General features: G+C 37.5%; 1 protein-coding gene across 9 annotated transcripts in view; it reads left to right on the top strand.

Annotated features, from left to right (window-relative positions):
• The window catches only part of DACH1 (dachshund family transcription factor 1), a 464,038-nt gene extending 443,862 nt beyond the window's left edge, over positions 1 to 20,176 (top strand). For all 9 annotated transcript variants that reach the window (XM_037895071.2, XM_043533854.1, XM_043533847.1 and 6 more), the window contains one exon: positions 17,449 to 20,176. In XM_037895071.2, the coding sequence (XP_037750999.1) occupies positions 17,449 to 17,486 (38 nt within the window). In that variant the 3' untranslated portion in view covers positions 17,487 to 20,176. The remainder of the gene's footprint in view (positions 1 to 17,448) is intronic.
• The last annotated feature ends 509 nt before the right edge of the window (positions 20,177 to 20,685 follow it).

Raw genomic sequence — 20,685 nt, 5'->3', positions numbered from 1 at the left:
GAGATACATCAACATGAAAAATAAAAATAAACACCATTACCACATGGACTATAAAGGTTAAAAATGCTGTATCTTGCATTATTCTACCTCCTGTGGCTAGGGACAGAATGCAGACATGCCACAATAATGTTTTTTATTTCTAGTGTTCAAACCATATTAATGAGAACATCATTTTGGAGAACTAATTATTTCTATTTGTCTTGTGTCACACTTTCTAATTCCCCTATATTAGCACAGCCAAAGCAAATTAATTGCTTTTCCAGCAGTTGAACCTTGTCCAAGAATGAGCTCACATTCTCTTTCAGTTTTCCAGTTTCTGGAAGCGCATTGTCAAAAATTTCTCTTGATACTAAACATAGCCCAGAGAATATCTGTACAGATTTCTGTTGCTGCTCACTTGATGAAATTTATAAGTTTAAGTGACCCATCAGGAAAGATAAAGTTCTTAGCTGCAAGATTATACATCAAAACAGTTAAAGTGAAATTAAAATTAAATGAATGAATCTCACTGAAGCAAAAAAAGCAGTAATTAATGGTTCCCTTAATTGTCTTCATAAAATATTTGCATGGGTCTAATTTGCATAATTTGCATGTATTAATTAATCTTTCAAAGGAATTTTGTGCTGAGAGAAGCCAAAAAATCTCTTTGTTTTATTTAACATCTAATGAAATATTTATCTTCTTTAATGAACTTCTCATCTTCATTAAAATAAAAATTGCACAAGTTTGTATGCTTTAAATGTTTTTATAATTGAAGTATTCAAAAAATCTCTTTAGGCTTATAGCATCTGAAAAACAAACTCATTATTATACATTCTATATCATTTTGACTACAGCAACATTTAATATTTGAAAACGTATATTCACTTTTTTCATGGGATTTTCAATGAGTGCAATCTCAAGTTTTCTTTTCTTTTTTTGTTTGATATATTACTCTTGTTATTAGGGTGAAAGAGGCAAATACGCATTTTTGTGAGCATTGTCATTCACTTGTGATACTTAACAGCTCTGGTATTACATTTAGATCCAATAGTTGATTTAGAAAGAAGGGCTGGGTTTTAGGACAATACATAAAATACCGCAGTAACAGCAGAGGAAAACTAGCTGGGTGAGTTACTGTGGAGAATGTTAATGACACAACATGGGATAAACCAAATGATAAAAGTAGTTACAGAGGAATTAGGTACAGTAAAGGTTGTGGAGAACAAGTCTGAGGTAGCATCCAGGACAGAGGGGAATTCAGAGGGTGAGACTGTGCAGTGCAAAGAATGTTAATGTTCTAATGCAAAATCTGAATGGAGAAGTGTTAGGAGATGAAGTGTGATGAAGCACTTTGCAGAAAGCAATTTCTATAAAAGGGATGGATCTAAAAGGGCAATGATTAGTCTTTCAGGGACAAAGGTTAAGGCTATTACTTGAAAAGGGGACCACCGAGATCCCAAGGTAATGTATCAGGTAGCTAATATTGCAGGGGATAGTGAAGGGGCGGGTAGTGGTACTAAAGTGTGGTTACAATACAAAATTGCTGCTATACAAAATCTAACGTTGTACATAATAAGATCTGTGAACTGAAGTTTCATGTTTTCAAGGATAAGTACAGTATTATTGGAATAATAAAAGTATACTTGAACCAAGCAAATGATTGGGGATTTAGAATACAGAGAAACTGAATTTATACAATGGAAATGCACAGTAAGGCTTGCACCATTTTTTAATATGCCCTACGTGCTTGAATCCCTGCACAGGAGTTTGAAAACACATTAATGAGTCTAAATGCATTTTTTTACTCCTATGACAGACAGGTGATGCATTGAAAATCAGTCTTTTATGAATTCAAAAGTAGAAGCTATTAAAGAAACCTTAAAGCGTCTGTACTTACTGACAAAGGAGAGACAGAAATTAAGAAAAGGTAGATTTAAGTGATTTAAATTGTGTATGGTATCAAGGTATTCTTATCCCCCGCCCCCCCCCCCCCCCCCCCCCACACTCTCCTATATATTTTACAGCAAATAAACTGGAGAATCATGTAGAATGTCCAAAGAGCGTGGTTGTGTCTGTGCTCCATTGCTTGCCTGGTAACATTGGAGCAGCTGTAATAGGAAACTGACTGTAGTAGCTGAACTTTACCCAGTTTCCTGCAGCTGCTGTTGCTAGGAATTGTGTGTCATTTCAGGAACAATCCCCATACATGATCGTTCTCCTCTGCTGCTGGGTGTAAGGATGTGACCCTTTAAACACAGCATATTGTAATCTGATCACCTGTAGAATGCTGGAAGTTGTTCTAGAGCATGAATCGTTAGCATAGAATAGACTGCTGGAACTCTGCTAATAAAAGATCATTAACCCTATAGCTTTAGTGTTTGCCTGGATTTAACACTGTGCAGCTGAACACACAACACAAAAAGGGTAGTACAAAGACAAATAAAAAAGAGGGCAAAAATGTGTGGAAACAAAGTGGAGGGGGTCAATATAGATGCTTGAAATGTAACAAAATCCAAAGGAAAAAAAAGAAATTGTAGTAAATTAGTAATTGAAACTCAGAAAACAACTTGCCCTTAAAAATTTGAATTTGTTAAAGGGAGAGACCAGGAGTGAGGAGGTCTGGATTTAATTTAAGCTTTGCCACTGGCTGTCTATGTGAATATGGAGATAGGAAAGAATTTTTCCAGTATCACAGATTGGCTTGGTAGCTGTTTTTTCTGCCTGTTTTTCTTCACCTTCCCTTATGTACCTACGTATCTGTTAGTTGAAGCTGGCTAGTGGAGGCTTACTGGGTTTTGGCTTGCCTACAATGCCAGGGAAATGGTTATTTTTTAAAAATTTATCATGATAGGTATTTGTGTCCTTTTGCCATAGCTTTATGTTGAATGGGATCCTTTCTGGGAATAGTGCATGTACAGGCCATATCTCATCCAAACCCAAATCAAGGTGGTATGAATTAGTGGACTGTGGGGTACAGTTAGTGATAGGCCAGGGGTGACAAGCATAGACTGTAGAAGCACTGTCCTTGTTCGAATCCAGAAAGAAATAATTATATGATTTCAGTTCAGAGCCAGTTTTCACTGGAAAGTGCTGTTTAGGGTACCTGCATGTTTTGGATCTGCTGAATAATAAGATGATTTATAATATAATTTTGCATGATTTCTTAATTTTTCAACCAATCACTTACACCATAACCGGAACCAGCTGCATAGAGCTTTTATCTGCTGACCTGTCCATGGCAGCACAAATGCTTCCATATTTCACTGTAGAAATGCAACTGTTATTTTTAACTAATCCTTTTGTTCTTTGATGACTGATCAGATTCCCAGGGATTAGAAAGTGACAAACAGAGATGATACAAAAAACAGCAATTTATACCTATTAACAATCAATTATTGACTAGTTTGTTTGACAGCTAGTATGGGGTATACCAGGAGCTATTTTGTAGGAGTTAGAAAGGGAATAGTTTACAGTACTAATTTGAATAAAGCCAGACGGCATGGATTTCAATATAGGAAAATCTTACTAAACCGACTTATTTGATTTTTTTTTTGTTAGGCCTGGGTAAAACCAGCAAGTGCTAAATTCCAGTGGCAGTATTTTCCTCTCCAATCAGCATGTCAATCTCTGTTGTGTACTCTGAATTTATTCCATGCACAGAACTTCTATTGCATCAGTGGGAGCTCAGCACTCAGTTCTGATGGATAAGAAATATGGAGTGCATATCCAACAAGAGAGTTTTGCTCTTAGAATTTCAAAGATTATCAGCCAAGCAAAACCTCGAACAATTAGCAAATGGATTAAAAAAAATCTGTTTAGAAACTCAAAATTGGTGGCTGTAAAAGAGAAGCTTTTTCTACACTTTTCTAAGGATACTTCTAGTGTGTCTTAGGTTAGGACAAACCTCATTTAACCAGTATATTCTTTTATCAGTCAAAGTGTGCTAAGAGAGTGCCAAGTATGATGAGAGCTATGCCAAGTTACACCTGATGAGGAGTCATAGACTCCAAGTCCAGAAGGGACCACTATAATTTGTTCCTTTAACTTTAAAGTATCCAAAGGTGATGACTTCATGGGTACCTTGATTCATGAGTCTTCATCATTGCACTGTCTTGCCAGCATGATGGAGAGACAGAGCAAGAGAGGATATTTTTACATGCCTCTTGTAACATTCATCACCTGTTTTAGGTTAGCACACAGCACCACTCCTCTCCTATACTGTAGTTCCCTTGCATGGTATTTTATATTAAAATACTCAAATGCTTGAATATCTCTAAAGTCATCAATACAAACAAAAGCTTCATTTCAGACTGACTGAGTGAGATATGCCAAAAGCTATCATGTTAATTTTAGAAGGTACACGTTTTAGCAGTGGATATTCTTATACAAATTATTCCAGTACTCAGACTTTCCCACAGATTTGATTTGACCCCCCCTCTCTAGTAGTAACTTTATATCTTTTGAAAATATAGCTCCTTTAAAAAAGATCACTCATTCAATCAATAAAAGTGTAAAGGAAGTGGAACTACAATTAACGTATTTAGAAGGATACCTGGCCAGCATCTCATTCCGTCTACAGTTAGGATGTACTGTCCGAATATATCTATAATACATATTCTTCTCTCAGTGAACTAGCCAGGTGGCCAGTAAAGAGGAAAATTTGTTGTATAGAATAGGCCACTGGCTTTAAAAACTAGCTTTTTGACTCTTTATAAGGAGGATGCTAGGTTTCTATAACACCTGAAGGACATCTGGGGAAAGAGGAGCATATATAAAGATAATGCAATGTTGTTTTATTTTTCCTAGTTGAAAAACATAAAGTGTGTATCAGTAATGGTAAAAGGAACATTGTTTTCTATTATAGTCTTGTCAGCTTTATTTGTTTAAAAAGTGATGTGGTTTCTAATAGCTTAGAAAAAAACAGCAATGGCATAATAGCGGTTTTGTTATGGCAGTCATAAAGGATGGATCACAAAGGGTTGGAACTGATGTTGGAAAAAATGTGTAATAAAGCCAGAACCAAAAAATTTACAGTACTGGTTTATGTACATGACATTAGAATAGAGATTGCTAAAAATATACAGTGCCATATTAGATAGTCCTGTGTTTGACTTGTTTGTTTAGCCTCTTTGTTGATTTTGCAGATTTTGCCTATGACAAACTGTCAGTGCAACCCTTGCATTAAGAGACATGTATTTTTCATGATATTGTTTCATACTGCAGTGTGTTGGCTACACGTCCTTTCAAGTAATCAAACTATATTGAATACAAACATAAAATAAAGAGAAGCAATAATTTACTCTCTTTCCGCTTTTCACTCTGTCACATAGATATTCATAGTCATTGTAGTGATTATGTTTGCAGTATGTTTGCATGTTGATGAATTCAAAGTAAAAATTACAGTAATTGTACCTGATTTTGGCTTCATTGATGGGATACCATCTAAATCTGATATAATTGAATGGAGAGTCAGGTCATTGTTCAAATTCATGCCTTTTTATGTGCTATAATATTCTGCTGATTATCACAAAACAGTAACTACTAGGACAAAACTATGCCATTTTAAGTACTATGGATCCGACCGAAAACCTTAGTTATGTTAGTGAGAACTTACTTACACAAATAGTCCCATTAACTTCAATTCAGACTACTCATCAGGCTAAGGCTCACCCATGTAAGAAACATTTCCACAGCCCGATCCTAAGCATCCAATGCAGGAAATAATTCCTGTATTGAGTCTGACTTGGCCAAGTCATGATAAAGATGTAGATCATTTTCTGTAAGCCTTTCTTATATTTAAAGAGTGGTGGCTCTTTTACATTTTGCATTGTTAAGTTCATTTCCCAGCCTTTGGGTACATTGTTGGACTACTTCATATTAAGATATACTCACTTCCCACACTTTTCTTACAGTTTTCAAGCTTTGCCCAGTTGGAAAACAATAACAAATGTAAAACTTTTTCTCACACTTTTCTAATCTTTCTTGCCCCTCTTCCTCCCACCCCGCCTCCTTTGGACAGTGATGGAAAAAAAGAGGAGGGGAGTAAAAAAAGAGAGACAAAGGAAGGAAAAACTAGAAACCAAAAATGGAAAATCATAGAATCATAGAACTGGAAGGGTCCTTGAGAGGTCATCTAGTCCAGTCCCCTGCAATGATGGCAGGACTGAGCATTATCTAGACCATTCCTGACAGGTGTTTGTCCAACCTGCTCTTAAAAATCTCCAATGATGGAGATTCCACAACCTCCCTGGGCAATTTATTTCAGTGTTTAACCACCTGACAGTTAGGAAGTTTTTCCTAATGTCTAGCCTAAACCTAATAAAAATGAAACAGCATTTAAGATGGAAAAGAAACAAAAACTTTCATTTCCTTTTGAAATGTTGATTTGGGACAAAATTTTTCAATTCATTTTTCTGATTGGAAAATAGAAAAAAAAATAATTGAAGCCAACATTTTCCTGTGGAAAATTTTCTCTTTTGACAAAATCACATTTTCAAGCAGGAAAATGTTTCAGCTAGCTCTGTCACTATAAGGGGTAGAAAACTACTCAAAGAAAGAAAACTGATGAAATCATGTGTCTTCAGGAGTTGGTGCCTTAGGCATGGGCCTTGAATGCCTGTGCTTTAATCTGGCCCTGTTCTCTTCCTGGCCTTTTGTTTACAGATTGTGGCATTGTGTTCTTTCTGGTACGAGGGTGCTGTTTCCATGTGTTCTGGGGACTTCACCAATAACAGCAACCCACTGTATATAGTATGTTTCAGAAGCCACACAGTGTACAAAAACTTGGCTTCATGACATGCTGTGTTTTCTGGGTCACCACTACTAGTAAAGCCTCACACAGCACCAAAGTCAAATGAGACAGAAGTAGGGTCTACCATAAAGGCTACTTGATTCTGTCATCAGGCCAGTTTAGGCTGTTGCTAGAGATGGAGGAGAAGAGGAATGTTTACAATATCTACCCTGAAGAGTATTGCCACTGGAAAGGGACAGGGAAAGAAGGTAGAGCTGTCACTGAAGTATGGAAGTGCATGTGTAAAGAAGTGCCCAAGATGAAAGCGCATCAATCAATCAGGGAAACCAGTCTGCATTAGGAACTGTAAAACAACCCACTTGGGTCAGCATTAGCACTTGTGAGACAAATAATAGTTCCCTTCAATTTGAAATGTAGAATTTTTCATTCAATATAGCACGCTTTGCTTAATGGCTGACTACCAAGTTAAACCATACACACATCTTTCAATTTGAAGCCTTCATCAGGATTAATGGGCTGCTTTGTTTTTTGTTTTTGTTTTTTCCAGTTTTTCAGCTATGTCACTCATGCTGACCCCCAGGATCTTGATTAAGATCTATTTGTGTTTCTATTTTGTAGTCAGGATTATGGGTGACTTTAGTTTGTTGCTCATTTCTTAGGGCATGACTTCTGGTTTGGTTTCTGTCACCTTGACTCTTGTTCCGGAGCTGATTGCCTGCTGCTATTGTCTTCCATAAGCTTTCTTTCATACAGAATATCTAAAAGCAGCATGCGTGTTTCACATATGTTTTGACATCCCATGCAACCTTAATGGATTTCCCATAAGCTTCCTGCAATGCAATATATCTGTTTTACAACCTAATGTGACTCTATTTCCATGTTTTATATAGGACAGTTATGTGTTGGCACACAAATGAAAGCAAGTATAGTTGTAAATTCAGGAAAACAGTGGTGCTAATGTAGTATTGATGTCAGAATATGGTTGCTTGCATCACAGTTGATATACAAAAGCTAATGTAAGCAGTAAAGTTAAATCCTTCTTTAAATGGCTATATCCTGTTGAAATGGGCATCAACCTTTGGAGAATTTTCAATGCCATCCTAATTAATGAACATGAAAGAAAGCGGGAAAATGATCCTGTTGGTGCCCCAGTTCTTTGTGTTAAGGAAAGAGTGTAGTTTGAAACCATCAAAACAGTAGTTTTTCTCTTAGATAATGGTGTTAATGGTATTTACTATATATTGCATCACACGCTTTTAGATTGGCTTGGTTACTTTGAAGGAACCAGTTCCAGGGGTTAGTTGTCAGGCTGTGGTTCCAGGCAATCAGACCTGGTGGCATGAGTGGTGGTCGAAGCTGGACATAGGGTTGAGTCCGAGCCAAGGGCAGTGCTGGAGTCAGGTCCAGGGATAGGCTGTGGGTCAGAACTGAGGTCAGAGTCCATAGATAAGCCAAATCAGTATCAGGAGTCCTGATACAAACCAGGCAAACCCACAGCCAGACTAGGGCTTCTCACTCAGCTACCATGACTCATGCCGTCGGGCCCCTGCCCCATGAGCCCACCTGGCTGCCCCTCCACAGCAGCCAAAGCAGTTGCGTGACATGTAGCCAGTCCATTTCCAAACTGTTTCTAGGAAACAGTTATACGCACTCATGCTCCATACCCTTCACTTCCTGACCCTCATGTCCTGCCCTGACACCAAGTGGCAGAACCTCCTACCACCAGTGGAGGGTGAGGAGCCCTGGTGGGCCAGTCTGTATTCCACCCTGGTCCCCTGGTCTACCAGGGATATTAGTTGGCGGCTTCTCCACAGAACCATGAGCATGGGCATGTACCTGGTGCAGTTCACCCCCCTCCCCTGACATTTTCCCCTTTTGTGGTGTGAAGGAGACCCTTGCGCACTTCTACCTTGAGTGTGCCGGGTTGCAGCTCCTATTCCAGCTCCTCCAGAGCCTTCTCCTTAGGTTCTGGCTGCACTTTTCCCTGCACCTCCTGCTCTTTGCACACCCCATCAATGGCCCCATGAAGTCAAGAAACCTTCTCGTCATGCTGGGCATCCCTCATACCAGAAAGAGGATGTTGGACGAGGAGGTGCTTGGCGACTGTGAGGCCTGTTTTGCTCCTCCCTTGGGTCATGTATCTGGGCAGACTTCCTCTGGCTTCCTGGATGCCTTGAGAAGCAGAGTTGTCCCCCAAACTCATTTGAGCTCTGGATTCCATCGCTTTTCCCCTTAGGCTGGGGGAGGGGCTTTTGATGTGGGTGGGTGCGAGGATCCCAGATGCTCAGTAGGTGCCATGATTCACCCCTCCAACAGTTCCTGCAGTGACTCAGCCTTCAGGCATGCTGAAGTAGTCTATCCCTGTGCCGGGCCTGGGTCAGGTGACTCCCAGGCACAGGTATTTCTCTGACCTGGCCAGAGCCTCAAGATAGTTTGTGCAACAACACTACCCGGCTAGGAACCCTCCTGCTACCTCACAGTGTGACAGACTCCCTAGGCTTCCAGCCTGCCCTTGATCCAGTTCTTGCTCCAGCCTTGTCTGTTGTTTACTCTAACCTTGCTCCAGCCTTGTTACTAAACCACTCCAGCCCTGCATCCACCTCCTGACCTGGTTCAAGATCTATTTTTATGTCTTAGGTTTTGGAGCAATAGGATTTATTAAGGCAGGTGATGGTTATCTAAAAATGAGAACCATATGAGGGGAATTATAAAGAGAGGATACAAAACTGAGAACAAAATATGGGGAAGGGAAGCAATCCCTTGACTTCAGGGAAAAAAGAGTTAGGTGTCAGGCCATTTCTATTCTACCGCAGTAAGTCAACCTAAGTTACTACTCCAGCTATGTGAATAACATAGCTAGAGTCAACATAGCTTCGGTCAACTTACTGCGGTGTCTACACCATGCTGGGTCGATGGGAAATGCTCTCCTGTTGACTTACCTTACTCCTCTCATTCCCGGTGGAGTACCGGAGTTGACTGGAGAGCACGCTGTCTTCACTAGACCCACTAAATCGACTCCCGGTGCATAGATCAAAGCAGCATCGATCCCGCAGTAGTGGAGACATAGGCCTGGTCTACACTGGGGAAGGGGGGGATCGATCTAGGTTATGCAACTTCAGCTATGTGAATAATGTAGCTGAAGTTGACGTTCTTAGATCTACTCACCGCAGTGTCTTCACTGTGGTGAGTCGAAAGCTGCCGCTCCCCCGTTGACTCTACCTGAGCCTCTAGCGGCGGTGGAGTATGGGAGAGCTCTCGGGGGTCAATTTATCATGTCTAGTCTAGACATGATAAATCGACCCCTGCTGGATCAATTGCTGCCTGCCAATCCGGCGGGTCATATAGACATACCCATAGCCTCAGACAGAGACCCATTCTGATGCTCAGACTTTTCAGCATCTAATAGTCACAAGTCCAAGATTGCTTGCTGCTCTGCTAAAAATAACTTTGTGCTTTTGTACTTCTGAAAGCACCATAGCAAGTAAGGCATTTGTTTATCTGGAACTTAAATCTGACTAATATATGTCATGTAGAACTGTTGTGAAATTGATCAGCATAAGAATTATTTCCACTGTGACACAAAGTGAGTTAATCACAATAAGCTGTGCAGGGTCACAAACTTATAATAGTTAGCATTAACTTCATGCTGTTACAGGGTTTTACAGAGAATTCCTCAGTGTTGGGTTTTTTTTAAGAGAAGTGACCAGAATGTAGTGCCTAGAGATGCAGGTTCAGTGATTGAACGTAATTAATTCTCTTGTATTTCTGTTTCCTGTAAGTCCTTTTCTTCTGCTTATACAAACAGAAAAACTGCAGCCGAGTTGACAAAGCAATAATAAGATAGTGTACTATTGCTTTGAATCTTCTTTTTAAAAAACAAACTTCTCACTTTGCCACATCAGGGTCTTTTGTGTACTTAAAATGCAAGATCTGTGTCATCTGGATGATCTTTAAATAATAGGAGGTATGTGCAGATATTTAATGGAATTGTTAGTTTACTTATCAGACTTTTGACCTTTTGCTTGCTCTCATAATATCCAATGTGATTATGAGGTGATTGAAAAAAATATAAACAATGAAAATATATGGGAAAACTGTTGAAAGGAGAAGATCGTGAAATACTGGAGATTTCACTTTAATATTCTAAGAAACTACAAACACTGAGGCAGCTCATTGGATATTTTTCCATTTTGTATTTTAATCTCTGGCAATTTGGATGCAAAATTTAAACATCTTAAGCATAAAATCTTTAGTTCAAAAAGATAAATATGAAAATCTCACTCCACTGCATATTTACATGAAATGGTAGCACAACGATACCTGTAAGTGAATGTTGAGGGGAAAAATTAAAAATATGTCATTACTCACAGTATGCAAAGGGCTAAATTTGGAAGTAATGTATAGAATTCAGTGGCATTGTACAGAAGACAAATTGGGGTAGCATTTATCTCAGTATGTTTAAGTACGTTCATGCTTGCATGAGTTTATTGAACATGCTGGGTGAAAATAATCTATCTCTGCCAGAGGCTGTACTAGCCCATTGCGGGGCCTAAGCAGAAATATTTTGGGGTCTCCCCAGACAAAACACATACTAATAATTAATAGGGGACCACCTTGAGCTGCTCCGGGCCCTAAGCAATTGCTCAGTCTACTTATGCCTTTTGCCGGCTCTGATCTCTGCATAAAACCTGGGAAAACATTGTTTTTTTTCGGAGGGTTGGAGAATGAAATCCACCAGCCTCAACTCTTGAGCAGGCTACACTCTGGCCCTGCCCCCTTTTCCTCAGTCCCGTTTTCTTGACAGGGCATGGTACTCATGCTGTGTAATCAGCACATCAATCCTTGACCTGCCTGTCTCCTCACCAACCATTTTGGGTTAGCGTATAGACCACCTTATTGGCATGCAATAGTGTGACGACCTGCATCTCATCTCCCTCAGTTGACCCCCACCTAATTCCTATAGAGGGGGTTCAGTGTTATTGATGATCTTGTACCAAGGAGGAGTCTTTTCCATTCTAGGCATGTTATTTTTGTAAAGATTAATAATTAGCCACATATGATGAACTGAACTCACTTTAGAAACACCAGGATTATACTCTCTGTGAGATTTTGTGGTCTTTGAATGAACATCACCCTCATCATAAATGGTTTCCCCATGGTTAAACCATCAGACTCCCACTTTGGGGCCTTCTTGCTTTTATGGTAAATACACCTTCTTTTGTCTGCATTTTAAATAAAATATATGAAGAGTAGGCAAAAATAGATTTCACCCTTAATTACCTGCTTCCTTTTAAGTTTTTCAAAGAAGAGTTACAATTTGATTCAGATCCTTTCCATCTGTTGCAATATGTTTGTGTTTCTTTTGACTTACCATTGCCTTCTTGTCAAACATCACATGAATCATTACCATTTGTTTGCCATTCTTTATTATTATTATTATTTCTTCCTCCAAATGATTAAAACATCAGGTTGAATGAAAGGTTAGAAGTACACTGTGATTCACATTTGCCCCATCTTATTAAAGCAAATAAACCAGACAGTAATATAATTTAAAAGTGCTTGAGCTGTGGGTTGCTGGTGCTTTTATCAGCTCTGGGCTGAAGAGGTTGTGTGCATTCAGGCATGCATGTACAACTGTCCCTTGAAAGGGATAAACCTCATTAGATTACAGGTCCCTGGAAATAACTTCTGAGAAAATAGCTGCTATTTTCAATAAAGCTACTTCCTAACAGGAATTAAAATTTGTTATGTTCTTTAGCTCAAGTGAGCATCTTTTCTCTTATTTAAATAAAAGTAGCACCAGTTTATGTCACAAATATTTTCTTTCTTTTAATATATTGAACTGAGGATGGATCATGATGTTTTGCACTCTAGTACCGCAGTGTATAAAATGTTGGGGACAAAAAAACCATAATGACTCTTAAGTCACAAAATGTGTGTTACATTAACTTATATTGGTGTGATAGTTCATTTGCCTGCATGCCGCCTTATTTGTAGAGAGAGGGAGAAATGTATTGTAATTACATCAGCTGGCTAGAATCAAAATTGACATTTTTTGAAAGTATTCAGAATGCAGTTGCAATGGGCCTGATCCTGCATCCATTGAACTTCAATGTAACAGTCCCAGTGACTTCAATGAGAGCCAAGGTTTGGGCCTGTGGTTCTATGGTAGTATTTGGCTTGCAAAGAGCTTGCGCTTGCTTTCTGAGCTCAGCTCATTTCAACTGCCATTAAAGAAAGTGGCCTTCAAATGGATTTTTTTTTAGCAGTATTAGAAAAATCTATAATTTCAGTTAAAATAGAATCAGGGTGATGTGTTAGTTTATTATTTTTATTATGGTATTCTCTAGAGACCTCAACTAAGGTCTGGGACCTGTTGTACTAAGCACAGTACAGAGTCAGTAAGAGACAGTCCCTGCCCACAAATTCTTTGCAATCTAAAAAGAAAAGAAAGACTAAACGAAAGCAGAAGTGCAGAGAGATGAAATTACTTGTCCAAAGATGATGAGTGGTAGTGCTGGGAATAGATCTTACGTCTTCTCTGGTCAAACGCTGTAGATATTTTCTGCCTACTCCCATAGCCAGAACAGTCTTCATCCATTTGCAAAGGTTTCATCCTATCACTACGAAAGAGTTTGCTTGGTAGCCCTCTATTGATGGTAATTGGCTGATTGGTAATCCACAGAGTTCAGGTGTGGCACCAGAGCCTTGGATGTGGACTCATGGATTTTCACAAACCACAGCTGTAACCAGGATTGCAGGGTACTTTTACTAGAATAATGATGGTCATTCTTTAATATGCACATTTCTATAATGTGCAGCCATCACTGTAGTATCAGTAATACACAATAGATTCTGGTCTCAAACAGCCTGGGTGGTTCATCCCAACAGTGGTTCATTCTCTTTTGCACACTACATTCTACTTGACATTGATTTAACTGAAGGATTATTTTATTTATTTTCATTGCAACCTAAAGCTACGCTTGAAATGTTGTATAGATTTTACATTTTTACAGTTGCATATGTTAACAGAAATAATACTGTAATACAGTTGCATTTTATCCAGCAAAATTTTTAGAGCCCCAGAAGCTAAATGTTACACACATTACACAAGTGTGAATGTAAATGTTCCCCAGTTTACTTCTCAAAGGGGATGCATTTCATGCATATGTATTGCTTCAACCCCCCCCCCCCCCCTTTCCCCCCTCCCCACCCTTTTCAAGTGTTAGGTCAAAACTGTTTTTTGTCCATGACATTTCTGGCCTTGTAACTATTTGGGTGTGTTTATTAAAAAACCTCAAGATGCGTTTTAATTAAAAATATTTTTTTAAAAAAAATTAAATACTCCCTTGCCCAGACTATAACTCCTGTCACATCCCCCACAAACAAAAATAAATATGAGTGTTAAGAGAGTGGGCACTTTCACATTGTGCAAGCTCCTTTTTGTAACTCAAGCTTGCTGAACATTGACATTTACAGGAGACCAATTCAAACATAGTTAAATTCTGCTAATTATAAGTGCTTTTACTCAGCAAGTTATCACAATTTTCCGAATTTGTATTTTATATTTGAACATTAAGAGTGGGAAGTATTACTGTGTATTTATATCATGCATACCTCTAGTGTTGTGCAGTACCTTGTGAAAACAGTATTCATAGTGACAAAACCACACTCCATCTTTAGAGATATGTACATAGAGCAATAAGCAAAATCGGTAGAGTTTATTTCTATATATTTGTCTCCGGGGGGATATAATATATGTGTGTTAATCATATGCACAATATCTTTGTTTGCCTGTATATAAAATCTACATATACTAAAATCAATAAACTATAATGTACATGCAAGGCACTGTTAAGCTATCAGGTTTTATGGGTTTTGTGGTATGCTCCTCTGAGTTAGGAAACCCTACTAATGATAACACTCCAGTGGGGTCCATACAGGAATTTTGTCAGCACCTTCATAAGGCCAAGATCACTTTGATAACAGCATTGGTAGGCTCCAGTCACTTCAGTTGGAGCTTAGAGAGAGGAGCTTGGAGAAAGGAGAGATGAGACCTGTGCGGGATGTGAGGGGGTAATCTGAGGAAAGGAAAGGGGAGAAGAGGATATAAGTACAGTATTAGATCAGCTATATTAGATCATAATGTGAAGCTATAGCAACTGACAGATCACTCAACATTTGCTCTTGTGGTTTGATGTCACCACGTCCCTGAGGTGGAGAGTGATTTGCCTGTTTGTTCTTTACATGTAGTTTCATGAGGTTATTTGCTATACACAGCATGTGTACTTGGAGAAGAACATAAAACCTACAAAAACTCCTTCTCTTTCTCCTGCTTGTAAGTTTACCATGAGCAGTCTCTTGAGAAGAGTACCTTGGCATAGGTATTATATTTTTCAAAGTGCAGTTCCTAAAGAAAATATTGTTCATTTTTGTATCTTATCCCTCCTTTTATGAATTTTGAAAAAATAAATAAAATATTTTGCAATTTCTGGAAATGGTTAAAATCTTACTAAGTATGATTTAATCTTCAAAGTGCCTAATCTATAGTAACCATGGCAGGTGGCATATATTTTACAGCTGACATATTTAATGGTTGCTATATTTGTCCATCTGTTAGGAGAATTAGTCAAACAAGTTTATGGAGGATATAGGTGTATTATAAGGAACCTAACAATAGGATTAGATCAGATATTTAGTTCACATCTATCATTCTAAGGTCATGATCAATATAAAGGTATTTAACGTCACATTTCATGATCCACTGTTAGGCTGGTTGAGGAACACTGAGGTTTATATTTTATCATACATATCCATCAAATCTTAGAAGGTAGCAAGTTTTAGAAACAAATATGTGTTGGACTTTGTAAAGGAGACAGAGTTTTTTTAAGACCTTCAGCAATATTGACTTTTGTTGACTGTAGATGGAAAATGCAAGGGCTGCTCCTGCTCCCATTTAAAAAATGTCCCATCGACTTCAGTGCCTTAAGCCTTAAGCAATGATTTTTTTAAATGGACAGCTGTTGTCTACATATCCTTTGTTTCATGCCAGCCGTAGAAGAGTTCAGCATCCTACAGACATATTTTAATTGAGAATATTTGAAACTAAACATTTTATTTAAAAAACATGTAGAGACCAAGTATAGTCAAATAAGTCACTGAATTTAGGTTACCTTAATGTTTAGGCTGAGGAGTTATGCTTAGCACTCATTAGCATGCACACATTCAAGTGATCAAAAATGCTGGTATATACTATAGAGTAATTCTCCTACAGAGGTACTTAGCTTTAGTACTGCTTCAGACATCTTTAGTACTGAGTGCAGCCACCACAGAAGCTTGGCAATGGGGTTAGAAGGGGTGTAATTGAGGACAGAATATGGTCAGTTACATTTGTGTTATAATTTCAGCTGTTCTTCAGGGAAGCTTCTCTTTGTTTCTCTCAGTATTTATAGTAGGATCATTTTACTGGTGCAGGTGTTTTATGCAATTGTCTGAGCATTTAATAGACTTCATTGGTTATCAGTAAATCTGCATTGCACTGAATTGTTGACCTTAATTTTTCCTAAGGTGAACCTTACAGACTAATTCAGATTAACCAGGTTGAATTGGAAAAATATGTTGCAAATACTTGTTGGTCTATTGGGGTTGAACCGAAAGGACTTCTGTGCTGCGTGTGCCTTCAAATACAGATGTGTAGCGTACTGCTCTGAGGTTCACAGTTAGGTTGGGTGTTTTATAATTATCCATTGTGCATGATTAATGTGCTGCACAATTTGCCTTAATTTCAGTAGTTTAGAGCCAGAGAACCTGCACTTTTTACCACACAGGACATCATAGTAAGAATGATCCCATGAGCTTGTGTATTTCCCCTTTTGAAATATGCATATACATAGACCTGTATATTTTACATCTTGAACTCATAAAGCAGGAGGTTTTGCTTTATACTTATAAATCAGGTTACAATACTTTTGGACAGAAGGCTCTATGCATCCCAGTGCTTCTATTTCTAGTGTTACTGACTCAAATAATTTATTATTTATTACTCATGGTTCCCCACCACTTGAATGTCTGTTTCTCTGTTGGATGGTAAAAGTTGAGAGATATGATTGCATCTTTAACATAGTAATGGTTTAGTTAATCTCACTTATGGGAGAAAAGGCTCACTGATACAGATTAAATACCCTATCCTGGGTTCTATATAAATAGCTACAAATGTGCACAATGGTTACATTACATGGTATATTTAACAACACAGCTAAAGCATAAGTTATAAAGCTTATGCCTTTAAGTGATGGGCGTACTCGTGGTTGCATGCAGGAATATTTTTGCTCTGTAACCATGAAGGAAGTAATTGCTGTTCAGTAGTACTCAGTTAAGTTTGCATATCAGTAAAAACACATGCACAGAAGCTCCACCTACTTTCCTAGTCTCCGTGCATTGATATGAATGCAGCATATATAAAAGCTGTACAGGTATTAGAATTAGTTGCAGTGTCCAAAGCTTGCAAACTGTCTGTAATTGTCGATGGAGTTAATTTTGAATTCATATAGGTGATGCTACATCAGTGACAGGTCAACAGATTTCTTGATAACATTGCTCATTTAAAATAGCTTTATAATGCATGAAATTTTATCCATTTTACAAAGTAACTGTTATTTACGTTGATACAGTATGGGATTGAATATTTAAAGAAAATATTTGTTTTCTTATTTTAGATGGAAGACTTTATTTGAAAACTACCGTCATGTACTGAATTTTTCCTGCAGAAGCAATTTGTGCTATGGTAAAGAACTTTGCAGAAAGACGTTCGCTATTTGGAAGTTCTACAAAAACAAAGTGTTTTCAAGGCAACTTCCTTAACTTTGTGTATCAATGTTCTTCAAAAGTTTAAAGCATTCTGCAAGAGTGTTCTCCATTGGTTATCACCTGTGGCTCAAGCCAGAGACCTAGAGAATGTTTGTAAATGTACAAGTTTCACTCTTCTTACAGTCAAAAACTGCAGCTTTGCTATTGGACCCTTGTATACAAAGTTACAGACCAATCAGAACAAGGCCTAGCATTCCCTTTTTAATGGAATGAAAACTCTGTCCTCCTCTGATGATTCTGTATTTGAGCACATCAAACAATCCTTCCAGCAGTATCCACCTACACTTACAGACTGTTTTGTCATACCTAAACCAGCAAGTCAGCTCAGAAGTAAACTTGTATGGGGGCATAAGAGGATTCCGACAAAAAAAGGAAAAGGAACATAAACCTGTTATATTCAATTTTCAAACTCTGTGAACGTGGGTTTTCTTCTAAAGACTTTTTTTCCACATGCTTTCCAGGAGACCAACACATGGATGCTAGACCACATGAAGTAAAATGAAATTTTGTCTAAGAGAAAAGAAATGCTGAATGTAAGCAAAACTGTTTCACTGTTCTCTTTTCCTAAAATAAACATAAAAAAAAATAAAACGAGTAATAATTTCTCATTCTAAACTGGCAGGGGTTTATGGGGAAAAAAAGACTTTGATTCTTATTCAAACTGTTGGTCACGTGTACAGTATATAAACACAAACCACACCAGGAAGGTATTATGTATGCAGTAGAATACTAGCGTTTAGGAAAATGAACATTTTAGATAATGTTTTGTCACCCTGTTTGTCAGAAAGACGCCTTTCTAGTTTTAACGCATGCAGGCATGTAAATATTTGTCCTGGAGTCACAGTATTAATGAATGAGATCTTAAGCATCTGGTAATGAATCAGAATTCCGTATCAGCCACTTTTATTTGTATATTGATCCCTGGTTAGTGCCCTGAAACAGCACTTTTAAGAATGGACTGTGGCTGAGCAGCAAGTCAAAACACCAGAAATATTTTTATATGTTAATGTCATATTACGTCAATGTTGCTAAAAAGAAAACCTAACAAACACTTGATGTATCAGTCCAATACCACGTAGAGCTGAGTGATACAGTTGAAGTCTATTGTTCTTCCCTCACCTTATCTTAGGGAAGGGTGGTTATGTGTTATTTTCACTGTCTTTATGAAAGCTACAATGTGTTTTCACCTTTGTGCTGATAACTGGAAGTAAGCTGCAACACACTGCTTATTACATAGTTACATTACGTTCCTTGCTTTGCATAATTTTAAGTTATCCCTTTAAAGACTGATTTTGTGAATCAGCATTGTTACTGTAAGTTTTGTGATTATGCTTTCTTCATCTGTCATATTGTATGCATATAAAATGTTATTTATTACATGGAAACATATCAGAAACTTAAATGTCTAAGATGCCTAACTTAAGAAAATTCTCCTTTACAAAATAGTTCTGATTGGATATTATTTTATCAAAGTGAAAAAAAAAATCTAAAGATTTGTAAACTCTAGCTCTGTGCTTTGATGGTTTGTAGGTCTTTCCTTGCCATGCTGATACACTCTTATTTAGGCCACCACAATCCTTTTCTAACAATAGAAAAGTTGTATATACAAGTTCACATCATGGTAATTTTTTAAAAGAAATATCGAGCAATATTTTTCATTAAATATTGTTACCAAATACTTTATAGCAACATTGTTTTTTAATCATGATTCTTTCATAGTTGCTTGAACACTTCAGAGATTCTGTACACCACTTTTTTCATATGCAGTCTTTAAAGGGTTAACAGATGTAAATTTTGATGGACTGTGGCAAGCTTTAGAATCATTCATATCTGAAAAAGAATTAAAGCCTACAACTGAAATATGTAGTAGCATCTGCCATTGCTCTGCTCCTTGCATAGAGTCACCTGTAAGTCGGTTTAATAGTTTTACAGTATATACTTTCAAGACCTTTAGGAATGCCTCAGTGTTTGGCTTGGTACATAAATGGAAATGTTAAGGATTAAGGGGGAAACAATTTATAAGATGGATATTAAGAGCTTAATAAAATGGTGTAAATATTACAATTCATGAAATGTTACTGTCAGTTGAACTTTTGCCCCTCTTCAGTTACACAAGTTTTGGGTTGCTGGGTTTTTTCTTTGTTTGTTTTGTTTTTTCTTTGTTTGTTTGTTTGTTTTTGCATAGATTATGATGAAAAAGTGTGCTCATGGTATTGTTTATATGCTTTTGAAATCTTAAAGATATTAATGTCTAGTTGTTCTATATTATAACCACATTTGCGCTCTATGCAAGCCCTTGGAACAGAACATTCTCATCTTCATGTAGGACCTATGAAAATTGTCTATTTTTATCTATATATTTAAAGTTTTCTAAAAATGATAAAAGGTTATTACGAATTTTGTTGTACAAAATCTGTACAAAAATCTGTTTTTACATCATAATGCAAGAATTGGAAATTTTTCTATGGTAGCCTAGTTATTTGAGCCTGGTTTCAATGTGAGAACCACGTTTACTGTTATTGTATTTAATTTTCTTTTTCTTTTCAACAATCTGCTAATAAAACTGTCTGAAATCTCCCTGCGACTTTATTTACAGTTCATCTTTATTAAATTTTGTGAAACGTATAACATCAGAGGAATATTTACTTTCTAATGGGAGGCATCTAAAAACAACATAAGTCAGCTCTTTGTAATGCGAGGAGAACAATGCTGAATGATTTTATTTAACATGCAACTGCTTCTATCTCTAATATGAATTACTGTGGTGAAAAAACATCATAAAAGCACACTCTGTGGTTATTGTTTAACAAGCAGATTTTCCATATTTTGTTTCTTGCTAGCTAAGCAAACTGCCCCCATCTACATGATTTATTTATGTACATTGCTCGGTTTATGAAGCTGTTATTTGTACCTTTTTCCTTTATATTGTGATATTCCCATGATTCTTATTTCACAAAGCTTTGTGCTGAATAATGTAAAGTGGACATATTGATGGAACAAAACACATTATTCCCATAACTACAAGAGTGTGTGGGATTTGTTACTCTAACCCAGTTGTTTTTGTCTCAAATCCCCTTCAACTGATA

This window comes from Chelonia mydas, chromosome 1 (genome assembly GCF_015237465.2).
Source record: "Chelonia mydas isolate rCheMyd1 chromosome 1, rCheMyd1.pri.v2, whole genome shotgun sequence".
NCBI lineage: Eukaryota > Metazoa > Chordata > Testudines > Cheloniidae > Chelonia > Chelonia mydas.
Note: the sequence above shows the minus strand (reverse complement) of the source record. Positions and strands in the feature narration are given on the sequence as shown.